We start from the raw sequence: 17,500 nt of genomic DNA, 5'->3' as shown, positions 1-17,500 counted from the left end.
TAGGTTTTGATATTTGTCAGTTTGGAACTACTAATGGTGTATGAAGCTGATTGTAGAAATGTATAGTTGCCAAAGCAAGAAGGAAGAAAATATTCAGAGAGACATAGTTATAATTATTTGGCCCTAAATAAGCTCTGAATGAGCAGATTTATGACCAAAGGCATTCCAGTCATGTTCATCCTGCCTTTATTTCAGATCAGGCAGTGTATTTGGTTTTCTGTTTTCTGATATATATACTTCTTCACAAGAGTATGATTTAAGGAATATTTGGTTGCTATTTCTACTAGGTCAATCAACCATGTAGAGGCTTCACCATCAGCTGAAAATTTAAGAATATGCTATCTGTGTGTGTTGGCAACAAAATATTTTTTGAGCCAAGCAGCTTTGTAGAGGCAATAACAAATGACCGAGACCTTTAGCAATGTGCTGTGCTTGAGTAGAAGATTCATTAAGCCAAGTGAAATCATAGTTGTGGCAGATACTGGTGTCACACAACTGCTACCTGTGTTGGTGGTACATAAAGGCACTCATTATACTCTTGGAGTAGTTGGTTTTAGGAAGGGCATCCAGCTGCAGAAGCCATGCCAAATCAGACTGGAGTCTGGTGGCAACCACTCAGCTTACCAGCCCTGGTCAAACCATCCAACCCATGCCAGCATGGACAACAAGATGTTAAATGATGATGATGATGATGATGATGATGATGATGCAGTGTCTGAATGTTCATACGACCAGCTTGAAATAACAGCCAAATCTCCTTCAGATAACACCCCAGCATCTTAAAAAGTGGCCTCATATGTGAATGTGGTCTTAGTCTTTGATTGAAAACAAAGGAATAATCATGACTGGAAGGCCAGCTTTAATCCCAAGTCTGTTCAGTCACAGCTGCACTGAAGCCAAAATATTTCAAGCTTCAAATGAAATGAGACTGTGAAGTATGTGTAAAGTTTGATTCCTGCGAAGAAATGAAATGCTATCCTTTCCAAGAATTGAACTACAGATTAGTAATATATGTAAGATCAGCTAAGCATTCCTAATGTTGTGGGCCTGTGGGTGTTGGTGCCATGTGAAAAGCACTTGAGCCAGTGCCACGTAAGAGTACCTGTACCAGTGCTGCATAAAAGCAACCAGCACACTCTGTAAAATTGTTGGTATTAGGAAAGGCATCTAGCTATACAAAACTAAGCCTGGAGAGGTCTCCAGCTGATCAGCTCCTGTCAGACTGTCCAACCCATACCAGCATATAAAATGAATGTTAAATGACGATGACAGTGATGATGTTACACACACACACACACATACACACACACAAACACACACACACACACACACAGACATTCATAAATACTATGATACTATTTCCTTGCTAGCAATTAATATTTTCACACCAGTTACCAGAAATGTGTTTGATATGTAAATTGGACTATCCAATAGTGTTACACTGCTAAACTTAATGGATATTTAAGTAATGTGTTTGTGGATAGGTGATTGTTGTGGTGCTGATGAAAGAGCAGTAACTCTTGAAATATGCATGTACACCCATTACCTATTGTTTTTATCTTTGATCACATTGTTTGCATAGATGTATTCATATATGAAATATCATAACTTTCACTGCTGGTTCTGATTCTATAGAAAATCTGCAGGGATAAACTTATATATATATACACATATATATATATGTGGAAAATCGGTGTGTGTTTGTTTGTGGCGTTGTTAGCTAACTCCTCCTAGATCGTTTTATTGATTTTAATGAAATTTGACACGTGTGTAGAACTCATGTCTGGAAACCTTGTGACATACTTAGATTGTTGAAAAATCAATAATACGGTCCCTGGAAGGGATCTTTATATATACCTCGTATAACTAATTTTTTTAAACAGCCAAGGGAAATAACTCATACTCCTACACAATATTTTTTCAACACTCAAGGGAAATAACCCATTTCATTGTTTATATTCGATTGCTTTGACCCAACGATCAGCCGACCTAATTCTGTATTTCACTAACAGTTTTGAACTGCTAAACATTATTATTGCACTTCCTTAATTTGAATCTCTTCATTCATACATTTCTATACATACATACTTTTCTGAATGCCCATTACTCCAATAATTCTGTGTTTTTACAGTTGCACTTTCTCCATGAGAGTAGATAAATTTTTTTTTCTACAATGTATTTGTAGTGGCTTCATGCAGGCATAGCATGGATTTGATCCTCAATTGCCAAATTTCACTTAACACTTTAACAGCGCTTTTCTCACGGTAAAACAATAGTTTTTTTATGAATGACAGCAGTTATACACTTCCCAGATACCTCCGCTAAGCAGAATAATATCTTTGCCTCTTGACTCTTCTAACCTCTTCTAGGCCATCAGGGGCTAGAATGGAGATAACAGACCTCCAACGAATTCATTTGTTCTCAACATGTCGATCCTTCTGGCTACTTTTTGATAGTTATGGAAACAAGAACTCCGTAAGCTAAATGCAGTTACTGACAGTGACCACCAATGAGTGTGAACGTTATTATTGCACTTTCTTTTAACATTTCATTCATATATTTCTATACTACATTCATATATTACCTTTAATAAATTAGCTTTCATAAAGTTCACCTTTAAAATGCCACGATGAGTCAGAGTACGACTGGGTGCTTCTACATCATAAGCTGCTCTAATGCGACAATAGTGATCTCAAATAAGTCTCTGATTCATTATGTTTCATATTTACAAAATAAAACAATTATTCTTCATCTATTCTAATTCAATATCTAAACAGTTAAATACATATTGCTGTAATTAATTTACACATTGCATTAACAGACATTTTTTCAAATAACTTAGTTATTCTCCAAATAACTAAATTCTGCCAATGCATGCAGGGTTTTCAATTAAATTTCATTACACTATGAATGCCCATAACTCCGATAAGTCTGTCTTTTTCAAGTTCAAATTTTATGATGATAGTACATACATTTTTCATTCCACAACGCATTTCATAAGTTTGTCCAAGTACAATGAACTCATACTTTGAATACTTAAAAATCTTAAAAAATGAAACCAAACTTCCACACCACACTGACTCGCTACTCCCTGTTTCAGTTATACTTATTTTACAAATCATAATATTTATTGCTTATTTATAGTTCATATGACATTTTGATGAATGTCTATTCTAATTCAATATTTAAACAGTTATATACATATTGCTGTAATTAATTTACACATTGCATTAATATACATTTTTTCAACATCTCCAAATAACTAACTTGCCAACCTCTGAAAACCTCTCTCGACAACCTCCAACAATCTCTCTTGCCAACCTACAAAAACCTCTCTCAACAACCTCCAACAACCTCTCTAGACAACTTCTGACAATCTCTCTTGCCAACCTCCAACGATCTCTCCCTCCTCCAGCTGACAGTTTTTGTACGTTTTTGTGACAGAAAATACACCTTTTATGGCTGTTATAACGAAATTGCTTTCTTCTATCAGACTAATAAGGCATTTCAATAGATCATCTTTACCCCCAGGAATTACCAGGTACACCAACTAGTATATATTATATATATATATATATATATATATATATATAACCTGAAACCATATGGTTGGAAAGCATACGTTTTAACCATATAGCCATGCCTGTACCTAGCTTTAAAATCATCATCAGAGATAGTAACATCATTGAAGTTTGGTCATAGGAATTTTCATTTAATAAACAGTCTAGCAAATTAACTTTGCAGTCTCTATAGTTCTCTTTTAAAAGTAAACCTTAATCCATTTGATACTAAACCACCTGAGACTGCTCCAGATTTTATAATAAAATCTTCCAGTTTTAAGGTTATCTAAACTAAAAATATCCAGCAAAATTTCATGTTAGTTTATGTCCCAAACATCATCTTAAAAATGACCAAGTAATTTTTTTAAAAATTCTTCATTTTCAAATTTGAAGCAAAGATGTATTGCAACAGAAATATGGTGACAAAAGTGTTTAACCATAATATGGTATAAAAGAATCAAGTAATGAATCAAAATGTACTTGAGAGAAAATATGCTTACACAAGTCGACACTAAAACGAATTTATTGTTAGTAAGAAAAATTACAGTGAAAACTTACTTGGTTTTCTATAATATTGACTTTTGCACACAGAGTCATTTTCTCTCTGTGTGTACCAAAGTATGTTGGCTTCCCCAAAGTCGTATCCAGTCTGAAAGGAAATATTTCAAAATTAATTACAGAATGCTGCATTGAAGTAATTTAGATTTCATTTCAGTTCTAATACTACATATACATAGATATCTAATAAGATGTCTCCAGGAATATTTACCGTCTTTGGAGTTCTTTAATTCTAACCATCATGTTAAGATGCCCCTGAGAATATTGTTCAATAACATCACGTACATCATATGGCTTCCGAGCTTGCTGTAATAAATAAAGGAAACATTTAAATTGTAAGATATGCCTGCACTTACAAACACAAATTATAACATACATGTATTTTACATATCTATTATGTCTCTGTACATGTGTGTGTCTACATATGTTTGAACAATACATGCACACATACATATGATGTATATATGGATTTGTGATATATATATATTTATCAATATTTAGCAGAAGCAACAGAGTTTCATGCATTAGCAATCATGAAGCCTGTATGTATGTATGTATGTATGTATGTATGTATGTATGTATGTATGTATGCATGCATGTATGTATGCTTATATCTATATCTATATCTATAACTATATACATACATATATATATCTTTGTGGTACCAGTGCCGGTGGCACACAAGAGAAAACCATCCGAAAGTGGCCGTAGCCAGTACCGCATCGACTGGCCTCCGTGCTGTGGGCACATGACAAACACCATCCGATCGTGGCCGTTCGCCAGCCTCATCTAGCACCTGTGTCGGTGGCACATAAAAACACCATCCGAAGACCCGGCAAGACTAGTCAGGCCATAACCCATGGCCCCTACCTGGGACGTAGTCAGTCCACCTGTGCATACCTTCCTTCTTGTGACACTTATGAAGACCTGTTGAGGCAAGTGAAAATCAAATCAAAACAAATCAAAATAGATGAACATCAATGGAATCTGTATCTTTGTGGTACCAGTGCCGGTGGCACACACTTTGTGGTACCAGTGCCGGTGGCACACAAGAGAACCGTCCGAATGTGGCCGTAGCCAGTTCCGCATCGACCGGCCTCCGTGCTGTGGGCACGTAACAAACACCATCCGATCATGGCCGTTCGCCAGCCTCATCTGGCACCTGTGTCGGTGGCACATAAAAACACCTTCCGAAGACCCGGCAAGACTAGTCAGTCCACCTGTGCATACCTTCCTTCTTGTGACACTTGTGAAGACCGGTTGAGGCAAGTGAAAATCAAATCAAATCAAAATAGACAAAATAGATGAACATCAATGGAATTTGTATCTTGTGGTACCAGTGCCTGTGGCACACAAGAAATCCATCAGTGCCGTAGTCAGTGCGGTGGGCACATGACAAACACCATACGATCATGGCCGTTCGCCAGCCTCATCTAGCACCTGTGTCGGTGGCACATAAAAACACCATCCGAAGACCCGGCAAGACTAGTCAGGCCATAACCCATGGCCCCTACCTGGGACGTAGTCAGTCCACCTGTGCATACCTTCCTTCTTGTGACACTTGTGAAGACCTGTTGAGGCAAGTGAAAATCAAAACAAATCAAAATAGATGAACATCAATGGAATTTGTATCTTTGTGTTACCAGTGCCGGTGGCACGTGGCACATAAGAAAACCATCCGAACGTGGCCGTAGCCAGTACCGCATCGACTGGCCTCCGTGCTGTGGGCACGTAACAAGCACCATCCGATCGTGGCCGTTTGCCAGCCTCATCTGGCACCTGTGTCGGTGGCACATAAAAACACCATCCGAGCGTGGCCGTCTGCCAGCCTCGTCTGGCACCTGTGTCGGTGGCACATAAAAACACCATCCGAGCGTGGCCGTCTGCCAGCCTCGTCTGGCACCTGTGTCGGTGGCACATAAAAACACCATCCGAGCGTGGCCGTCTGCCAGCCTCGTCTGGCACCTGTGTCGGTGGCACATAAAAACACCATCCGAGCGTGGCCGTTTGCCAGCCTCGTCTGGCACCTGTGTCGGTGGCACATAAAATCACCCACTACACTCTCGGAGTGGTTGGCGTTAGGAAGGGCATCCAGCTGTAGAAACACTGCCAGATCTGACTGGACTGGTGCAGCTTTCGGGCTCCCCAGACCCCAGTTGAACCGTCCAACCCATGCTAGCATGGAAAGCGGACGTTAAATGATGATGATGATGATGATGATGATATATATATATATATATATATATATATATATATATATATATATATATATATATATATATATATAAATAGATGAGTGTATTTTTAACTTGTTAACAATTAACATGGAAAAATAAATAAATAGTTACCAGGGCAGCAAAAATCTCACAAGTAAAGATGTTGTAACTCCTTGTTTATAAAGGTTGAAACTTCGTGTTTACGTTGAATATTTTGAATAATATGAATAAAAAATGGAGTTAACGCAGGTTTAAACAAGTATTTTTACTTTCGACACATGTTTCGAAAATTCCACTGATACTATTCAAAAGAATAAATGGTATAAACAATGCAATCTTCTCTTCGGGAAAGTGAAAAAAACGAAACTCATCAATACGACATTTTAGCAAAAAATGATGGATTTGTATAGCGATAGACAGAACGCTATACTCGTCAATAAGATTAATTCATTCATCAACCGAATAAGATGGCTTACCTTTTTCTTTGACAAAAATGACACTCAACAACACACTAATGATAAAACATCTGAGTTCAACAAGTTATTTAAATCTAAAAATAGTCCGCCGCCTAACCCAAGGTTGAAGCAATTTGAAGATGATCTCTGGTCCATTGTGAGAAATGTAAAATTTCAACGATCACCACTAAGAAATAAACATCTAAGGTATCTTCGCAACATCACCAAAGAAATCAATTCTATGGATACTATGTTGGTTCAATCTGATAAGACTGGAAATCTGTACAAACTTTATAAAGACTATTATTTGGAATTACTTAAAAAAGAAATTCAGAAAAAGTATAAAATTGCTGATAAAAGAATACTTAAGAAAGCCAACATTGAGGCTATGAAAATCATGGAAAAATATAACCTACAAATGAAGACAGAACCACTTGTTCCTAAGCAACCTCGGTTCATTTTGAAGGATCACAAACCAAATTTTTTTACTAACCCATCATTAAGGCTTATCTGCCCTTCTAGCTCTGACATCGGTATCCTTAATAAAAATATACTAGATAAATATATTCCTAATTTAATCAAAACATTAAAACTTAGTTTATGGACTAATTCATTTGAAGTAGTTGACTGGTTTAGGTCTATTAATAGTAAGGTGAGTACTAAGTTTATCCAGTTTGATATTTCCAATTTTTATTCGTCTATTAATCCAATAGTACTTAATAAGGCACTTTGGCTTGCTCATAACAAAGCTGGTCTCACCCGAGAAGAAATTAATGTTGTGTTGGCAGCCAGAAGATCTATCATTAAATTTGATGATAAGTTGTGGGTCCGTAAAGACACACCAGATAGTTTCGATATACCAATGGGAAGTTCTGATTCAGCACAGATAGCTGATTTGGTCAGTATATATATTCTTTTTGAAATGGCTGAAGAGTTCCCTAACATTTATGGAGGTCTATATCGTGAAGATTGTTTACTTTACCTCCAAAATGTTTCCAACCAAAAGGTACAAAAAGTTAAGAATAGTTTAGTTAATTTTTTCAGTAGAATGGGCTTAAAAATCGTTTTTGATGACGATCTGACGAAGGCCAACTTTTTAGATATTACGCTTAATTTACACAGTGACTCTTACTTCCCATATCATAAACCGTTGACCAATCTTAAGTACATTAGCAAATTTAGTAATCATCCTGGAGCAATTACTAAGAATTTAGTTAAGAATATTTCATTTAGATTATCTAAATTATCTGCTAATGTTGATACTTTCAATAATAACGCTGAATTCTATAACTCTGCCTTAATCAAAGCAGGTTATACAGAAAAAATTTTCTACATTGATTCTGCTCAGTCTAATTGTAAATTCAATAATGTAGATAAGATTTCTAGTCGTAAAAGAATTATTGATAACAAACATAACTTACGCACCGATACAAAGTGAATGAAGGCAGATAACCCTTATTTAATCCCCTATTATCGATCTAAAAGTAAATATAACACCTTCAAAAGTAATTACGCTATGAATACTAGTAAAAATATTTGGTTAATAATTCCTTACAGGAGACAAATTAAATCTAATCTCCCACTGCTGTTTCGTCAAGCTATTGCTAGGAATTTTCCAAACAATTCTAGATATTACTCTATAATTAATTCACATAAGGTTAGGATAGGTTTTTCAAACACAAAAAATCTCTTGCAAATTATATCTTCTCATAATAACAAACTGTTAAATATTAATACATTTACTAATACTAATATTAATTTAGCTAATACCATCCAACCCTCTAGAAATATTAATAACAAGGTTATTGTATCTGAAGTCAATTCCAATAGAATTAAATTTATGTCAAGTAACTCTAAGATTAAAAATTCTATATACCAGTGTATAATCAGTACTCGTAATAAAGTACGATTTTACATTGGAAGCACATCGTTAGAGTTATCTAAAAGAATTTCTATCCATTACTCAACATTTAGGGATAGAAATAACGGAATAGTACCGGTCTCAGCAAACTGATTTGGGATTTAAAAGACCACAATGAACAATTTCATTTAGAATGGTTGATCCTCTCAATTTCGATACCATATGACAAAGGCAAGAAATTCTGTCTTCTCTGCAATTCTGAGCTATTTTTCATTATTTTTTCTAAAAATACTCTAGTAAACACGGTTATAGAACGAGCATACAGATGTAAGCATTGGCAGAAACATACATTTAGTGCATATAAGTAGTCTCTATCATTATATATAATTTAAACTTTAATTTCCTTTATATTTAACATTCACTAGTAATATCCCTACTCTTTCTGTTAGCTACTTATGACGTTATATCATATAACGTTTTTTTAAACAATATTAATAGCGTTCTGTCTATCGCTATACAAATCCATCATTTTTTGCTAAAATGTCGTATTGACGAGTTTCGTTTTTTTCACTTTCCCGAAGAGAAGATTGCATTGTTTATACCATTTATTCTTTTGAATAGTATCAGTGGAATTTTCGAAACATGTGTCGAAAGTAAAAATACTTGTTTAAACCTGCGTTAACTCCATTTTTTATTCATATATATATATAGGGAGTGTTTATGAAAAATACAAAAGACGAAGACAGGTGGTGTACAAAACAAACAGATGTATTAGTATAATGCTCAGGAATAGAAAAAGTCTTTTACGTTTCGAGCCTACGCTCTTCTACAGAAAGGGACAGAGAAAACAAGGAGAGAAAAAAATGTGTGTAGTGGCTAACGATATATATATATATATATATATATATATATTATATATATATATATAGATAGATGACTACTATATATATATAGTAGATATATAGGGTGTTTAAAAAAATTGATATCATTTCCCAATCCAATAACTTTGCCAGTTCTTGTTCAAATGGCTTCAAATTATAACAGCATGTATAGAAGCAGGTCAAAATTTTATGTTTAATGTTTGATATATTATTTACATTATTTACAATTAATGGATATTTTTCCTCATGTGCCTATTTTGCTTAATGGTATAACACGAGTGCCTATTTTGCTTAATGGTATAACACAAGTTTTCCATTAAGATTTGTGATTAAATTAATGAGTAAGATTAATATTCATAATTAATTTGCCATTTTCGGTGGTTGTGCAGTATACACCTAGCATATCTTGAATATATGCTCCTGCTTACAATATCATTCCAAAAATAGATAATCACATCAGTAAAATCTCAAAGCTACAAGATAATACAAGATTAATTCAAAATGATGTGAACAGATAAACATTAGATTTGATAATCTGAATGTTAAAGGGTTAACCAAAGTTTTAATCTACTGTCAGCCTGTCTTTGATCCTTGTAGATTTCTTCAGCACTCATTCTTCATACCATGTACACCATATGGAGTTCATGTTTCCAGTTTTTATTTTTTTTCTGCATATTGAGTACAACCATTTCCTGATGACAGTAGCTTTCTGTCTCCTGTCATACTTAAGAAAACTTTAGTCCTCTAGCTTCTATGTTCTGTTTCCATGTCTGAATTTTCTTTCTAAGTCTTCCACAGACTCTCCATAAGGAAAGATTTGGTCATCAGTATATAAGATTTCACATGGACAGCCAGAGTCTAACTCCTGTTTTGACCTAACGCTAAACAATAAAATTACTATCATCATTATCATGATCATCATCATTGTCGTTGCTGCAGCCACTGCCACCACCACTGTTGTCATCATTATCAGCAGCAGCAGTAACAAACATTGAAGGACTTTGACATGGGGGTTAGACATGCAAGGCATAGCCTCTAACTTTTCCTTACATGGCACTCCAATATCTTAAGAAAAACAAACAATAGAGAACATGATGTAACCAAAAGTACACAATAATTGAAAAAGAATAGATGAGATGGGATGAGATGCTTAGAGCATCTATGATCATAGGTCTGCTTCATAAAGGCTGAACTGAGGACAAATAACACCTATATTATAACAGTAGCTGTGCGAAAGTAAAAGTCTAATGCTGGAGGTAACAATGTAATTGCCAGCAATTGCCTGAATCTTGATTCAAACAATTGTAAACTTCCATCATAAAAGTAACAGAATTTGCAAGAAAATTTCTAGGATGAATAAAATTTAATAAAAGCATCTTTATAAACATGTTTAGTTTTAAAACTTTGACAAAAGAAGATTCTTGTTGAAAATATATCATACTTACTTGAAACTTCCGTCTTGCTACAAAAAATTTGATCTTTCGAATAATTCTAATCATTGTTTTGTGTTCACTGGTTAACCTTTTATCACAAAGAGAGAACATATCAGAATTACATTTTAAGTTCCAAATACGCATTGAGAGAGAGAGAGAGAGAAGGTAGAGTTAACACCACAAGAAAAGATATACTGTGTTTGTATCGGAATTTTGAGAAGTTAGCAGTGAAACTAGAATTGTATTTATTTATAATGTATTTTAAATGTTAAAATATTCAGTTTTAATTTGTCACTTTAATTACCCTAACCAATCTTAGCCAGTATAATTATGTAATCGTCACCACCACCACCACCACCACCACCACCACCACCACCACCCCACCACCACCACCACCACCACCATCATCATCATCATCATCATCATCATCATCATTATTTAATTAATTAATTAATTAATTAATATTATCCAATTGGTTTATCATAATTTTTTATTTTAAGTTTTCTGCAATTTAATCTGCTCCAATTACACATCAATTGAACACCTTTTTTAATAATTTTCTCTAGCCATTCCACCTACCTTGTCAAGGCTAAGTGGTCAACTGCTGATCTCTTTTAACCAAAATAATGTAGTCTAGTTGATAAATGTATTACAGGACTGGATAAGTATGTAGAAAGGAGATACTGCCAGGGCTAAAGCTGAAGCTAGCCAAAATTTTGGTGCTGGTCTAGAAAACATTGGCTGTGGTACCTTTTGGTTGGATTAATAATTTAATAATCTAGTCAAAATGTTGTTCACTAAATTAGGCTTGTGATCATTAAATGTGCAGTACAGATATTGCTAGGACAGTGGTTCATTTTTAGCTTGTTAACCATCATTTTTAATTCTGTACTTATGTCATACATGGTTAAAGAGTTATAGTTTTATGGTTATTGATGACAGAATTATATCAGGATTTTTGGTTCTGAGATTAATTCATTTCAATCTTTATGAATATTTTGTAGCCCCCACCACATTCTGTAGCATCATACATACTTTAGTATTTGGCATGTATATACTGCATACCATTTCAGGTTACATAATTTGGAAGTAAGCATGGGGTAGACTTTATACAAAATTACTCTAAGCAAATTCTGTTTTCAGGTTATTTGGAGTCAACCTGCTTCTGGGTGGGTGGCTGTATGTGCATGTGCATGTGTGTATAAAGATATATACACACACTCTCTTTCTGTCTGTCTGTCTGTCTGTCTGTCTGTCTGTCTCTCTCTCTCTCTCTCTCTCTCTCTCACACATACATACACACATACAGTATGAAGTAGCTGTGTGGGAAGAAGTTTGTTTCTCAACCACATGGCTCCAGATTCAGTCCTGGGCGTCTTCTTCTATAGCCACAGGCTGACCAAAGCCTCATGCATGGGTTTGGTTGAGGGAAATTCAAAGCCTGTTGTATATATGTATGTGTGTGTGTGTGTGTGTGTGTGTGTGTGTGTGTGTGTGTGTGTGTGTGTGTGTGTGTGTGTGTGTGTGTGTGTGTGTGTGTGTGTGTGTGTGTGTGTGTGTGTGTGTGTGTGTGTGTGCATGCGTGCGTGCATTTTTTTTTTGTGTTTGTCCCCTACCACTGCTTGACACAATGCTTGAAAGAAGTAAAAGAAAAATAGAAGAACTCCATCAGTTACAATGACAAGTACCCCAGATGATCCAATCAACAGAACAGCCAACACATGAAATTAATGTGCAAGTGGTTGAGCACTCTACGGACATGCATAACCTTAACATAGTTCTCAGGGAGATTCAGCATGAAACAGAATGGGACAAGGCTGGTCCTTTGAAATACAGGTACTACCCATTTTTGCCAGCTGAATGAACTGGAACAACATGAAATAAAGTGTTCTGCTCAAGGACACAATGTACTGCTGGATATTGAACTTGCAATTTTATGATCATGAGCTGAATAGCCTAAGCATTAAACCACAGGCCTTTACAGAATCATCTATATTCTTTTATTCTTTTACTTGTTTCAGTCATTTGATTGCTGCCATGTTGGAGCACCACCATCTTAGTGGGTTTTAGTCAAAGAAATCAACTCCAGGACTTATTCTTTGTAAGCCTAGTACTTATTGTATTGGTCTCTTTTGCTGAACTTCTAAGTTATGAGGACATAAACACACTAGCATCAGTTGTCAAGCAATGTCAGGAGAGACAAATATACATGCACACACACATACACACACACACACATATGTACATACATAATACATGTATATATATATATATATAAACTGTCCAACCCATACCAGCATGGAAAGTAGACATTAAACGACAATGATAATGATGATGATGATGGGCTTCTTTCAGTTTCCAGCTATAAAATCCACTCACAAGGCTTTGGTTGGCCTGAGGCTATAGCAGAAGACACTTGCCCAAGATGCCACACAGAGGGGTTGAACCCAGAACCATGTGGTTGGGAAACAAGCTTCTTATTACACAGCCACACCTGCACCTATATATAATCATCTAATGAAAAAAGTTAATTACAAATTTGTATCCCTACATTCTGTAGCATCACGCATGCTTTCGTATTTGGCATGTATATACTGCATACCAGTTCAGGTTACATAATTTGGAAGTAAGCATGGAGTAGTATTTATACAAATTTACTCTAAACAAATATGGAATCAATCTACTTTTGGTCATTTGGAATCAATCTACTTTTGGTAGGGTGGGTTTACATGCATGTGCATGTGTGTATAAATATATACACACACACACTCTCTCTCTCACACACAAATTTTATAAGTGAAAATGTACTAGAAAATCTAGAATTGCATATAATTTTATATAAGTATTTTAGGCCACTTTATTTATAGCTCAGTGATCAAAAAGACAAGACTATATTTTATGTGGTGAGTAACTGTGAATTATCCATTTTGTCTACATAGGTGATATTCGTTAACCAGATCCAAAATATACTTTTAATGAGTTCTCTTTTATGTTAGTTTCTTTGTGTTTGCTTTTTTTTTTTACTCAGCTGCCTGTTACAAGAATGGAGATGATAATTAAATTCTGTCAAAAATAGACTTGCAGAATTAGTTACTTGAATGCGCAGTTTGCATATGTGAGATGAAAATCTAAGGTATTTTTAATGGAATGGTATTTGAAGAGGAATTTTGTAAAGAAAGGGTCAAAACTAAAAAAAAAAAGATCTTAATCATTAATATCTGGAGTTGTTCAAAATGCTAACAGCCATTGCTATCTGTCATTTATAATAGAGAAGACCTACTGCTCAGTAACATTGTGTTTTTACTTTGAATTAATCCCCAGTAACCTCTCTTTCCAGTCTTCCTTCTTTTCTCTTTCTCTTTCTCTGAGTGATTTTTTTCCTTTTATCATACTTGCAACCAAATGATCTTTTCTTATCTAAGATCTTGGGAATTGGCATAAAGGTTATGTATCTGAACCAGTTAAATTCATGGCTGTCTGGTTCAACATTATAGAGTTCTGAATTTAATTCCAGCTTACTTCACATTTTCATTCAGTTTGCATCACTAAAACAACTTCAGTATCATACAAAGGTTAATAACAATAACCACAATTCTACAGAATTTCAGCTTATTCCTGATCAAAAGAAATTATTTGTTTTTGAAAATATGACTCGTTTTAACATCTACTCCTCCAACACTTGCATGGGTTAGATGGAATATGCTGAGGCAGATTTTCTGCAGCGAAATGCCCTTCTTGTTGCCAACTCCCACCTGCTGTTTCCATTTCATAGTATATGAATGCACATACATACTTAAACACACACACATGTGTATGAGGAATTCCTTTCACTTTACATCTACTTGATTAATTCATAAAGCTTTAGTCAGCCAGGCAAAAGAAAGTGACTCTTACCCGAAGTTCCACACAATGAGATTGAACCCCAAACTACATGATTTAGAACCAAGCTTCTCAACAACACAGCCATGCTGCATTTTATGAAAATATATCGGTAATTTATACGGGAACAAAGCCATTGTTTTGGCAGGAATGAACATAATTATTGGCTGTAACATCAATACATTTGTGGTGTTGTTTCATCAAAAGAGAAAGTCCGTGCCATTATGACTTGAACCTAGAATGTCAATATAAGGAGTCTGTCTTAGTCAATATCGATTTTTATTTGCATCATTTATGTGTAGGCCTAAGCAAGGTGTTCTCTGTGAAAGACTAGAAGTTTCCTATGTATGCAAGTCACTCCTCTCTATGCAATAAATGTTGCAAAAGAAAGCTGTTTTAGAGTCAAAACAGCTTGGCACTAGTGTCATGGCTACAATAAACAGGAGGAGACTGAAGACCTACCTCTAATGGACATTTGTTAAATTTTTTAGTGAAGTCATTACTAACTCTCAACTTGTTAGTGTTATCTTGCATGGCTCTCACCAGCCATTAATTTACAATAAGTTTTCTTAGCTACCATGAGACTGCCAAGTGTGATACTTTGTCAAAGAATTTTTCCAGGCTAGTAAATGCAGAGTAGCTTGCCCTTTGGTAAGAACTTCTCCAGTAGCTGTCTTGCTGGGAAAAGAACATCGGTAGAACTTGTCCTAGTACAGTTCTCCAAGTGTAGCTCCTCTAAGTTAATTTTCTTGCTAACTATAACTCTCTGCTACTTTCACTAATTAGTAAATCAGTTTGATCCTCTGTAGATACTTCTTTATAGAGCATCTTGTCTGTCTTTGTAGCAATTTATGATAATAATGCTTTGCCAGTCCTTGAGAATAACCCATTCCTATATTGTCTAATTGACTATGCAAGTATCTAATGTGTGTCCTATTTTACCAGACATTTTTAAGCATTTCAGTGACTATTTTTCATAGTCTAGCAGTGTCTTCATAACGTTAATGGTCAATTCAATCATTTAGCCACCAATTTCAATGAAAGTTGTCTCATCATACAATCTCCTATTCATTCTTCTCATTTAGAAATCTCTTATAGTAGCATTTTCATGCTTCTCAGTTTCAGCAAGGGCGAGAGTGTTATTGTCTTTACAGCCACACTTTTTACTAATGCTGATTCAAACTGATATGTTGCTTTGTAATCTGGAATAGTTACACTGCTGACCTTTATATCACAGAACATTACCAAGTCTCTTACTTTATATTTCTTTCCTTAATAAGTACACCTGATATGTAGCTTCCTTTCTAGCTATCTGATATTGTCTCTTGCTCTCCACTCTCTTCCATTCTTTTCTGGCCTGTTTCTTAGCTTTTGTGGTTCTATTTATAGCATCATTCCACCACTATATCACCTTACAGAACTCTTGATTTCTGTACAGATCCATAGCAGTTATAATAAAAATTATTTGAGGATTAAAATATGAAAATGGAAAACTCGACCCAAGCAAGTCTTCAGAATGTGCTGTTACAGATATTTCTTGCTTTCATATGTGTAAAACATTTCTTGTATGTATTTCAACTGAGAGGCTATCTAGTGTGTAGTTTGTAATTGCCCACACATTCACAAATACATCTACACACTTGCTCATATATGCATTCCTACATGCAGGTACATGCACACACACATGCATGCATGCCTGCATACACATGTGCAAACATACAATGCATGCACACACACATGCAAGCATACACACATGCACACATGCATGCATGTGCATGGGTGCACACACACACACACACACACACACTCACACACACACACACACAGAGTAGAGTCTCATTTGCCTACATTAGTAAGATCAATGATTGAAAAGTTGATGATTTACATTTTAGCCAAAGTACTATGGAGGAAAAACTACCTACATCTTGCTAAATCAATTCAGCCAAATGTAGATAGGTACTATGTATCTGTGCAGCACCCTTAAAAAAGGTAAAAGCAGTAGAGTTCATAAAAGTTTTAGTCAGCCTTTGGTGCTAAGTTCAAGTATGAGCCTGAAGAAATTTACAAAAAATTTAATCTCAAAACCCAGTTTCTGGCTAGAGCCCTCTTTCATCTTTGTCAGACTTTGCAAAAGATTTCATCTGTTTGTAATGGTTGCTGTGCAACTGTCTATCGCATATTAAAACAAATCAAGTGAAAACACTCAGTGACATCCTTAATAGTCTGGCTACTTTTTCTGCTTTCATATCCTTTAAAGCCCTTCTGATCAAAGAGCTGCCAATTTCAGTAGCTGGTCCCTCTGTTGATTCTACTTTAGGTAGTTTCACTCTTTTCTATGCATTCTCCATATTCAGCAACTTCAAACAATTATATATTTCCATCTACCATCTTTCCAACTTTAGAGAGTGTAAGTGGTTTGTTATTATTATGGCTACATTTTCCCAATGTTATCCTAATTTATTTTGACCCCCTGTTTTGCAGTCCAGAACATTGATAAATGTTTTACTCTCTGTTTCTCTTCTTGATAATTGTATCTGACACCTAGTTTCTCTACTAACTAACTGAGATTATTTCTTTCTCTTCACTTTTTCTCAGTTTTCCAGGCCTTTTTCTAAAATTTTATAGCTCTGTTTACCATATCATTCCATCACTGTATC

At 35.3% G+C, this 17,500-nt stretch overlaps 1 protein-coding gene across 1 annotated transcript in view; it reads right to left on the bottom strand.

The window, feature by feature from the left end:
- The window catches only part of LOC115232605 (potassium voltage-gated channel subfamily KQT member 1), a 367,422-nt gene that overhangs the window by 1,691 nt on the left and 348,231 nt on the right, over positions 1-17,500 (bottom strand). Inside the window, exons 11-13 of the mRNA XM_036515059.1 lie at positions 10,977-11,052; positions 4,330-4,424; positions 4,119-4,209 (exon numbers count right to left, since the gene is read on the bottom strand). Of these exons, the coding sequence (XP_036370952.1) occupies positions 4,119-4,209; positions 4,330-4,424; positions 10,977-11,052 (262 nt within the window). The remainder of the gene's footprint in view (positions 1-4,118; positions 4,210-4,329; positions 4,425-10,976; positions 11,053-17,500) is intronic.

Source organism: Octopus sinensis, linkage group LG2, assembly GCF_006345805.1.
Source record: "Octopus sinensis linkage group LG2, ASM634580v1, whole genome shotgun sequence".
Taxonomy (NCBI): Eukaryota; Metazoa; Mollusca; class Cephalopoda; order Octopoda; family Octopodidae; genus Octopus; species Octopus sinensis.
The sequence above is the reverse complement of the archived record's forward strand: the minus strand, read 5'-3'. Positions and strand labels throughout refer to the sequence as shown.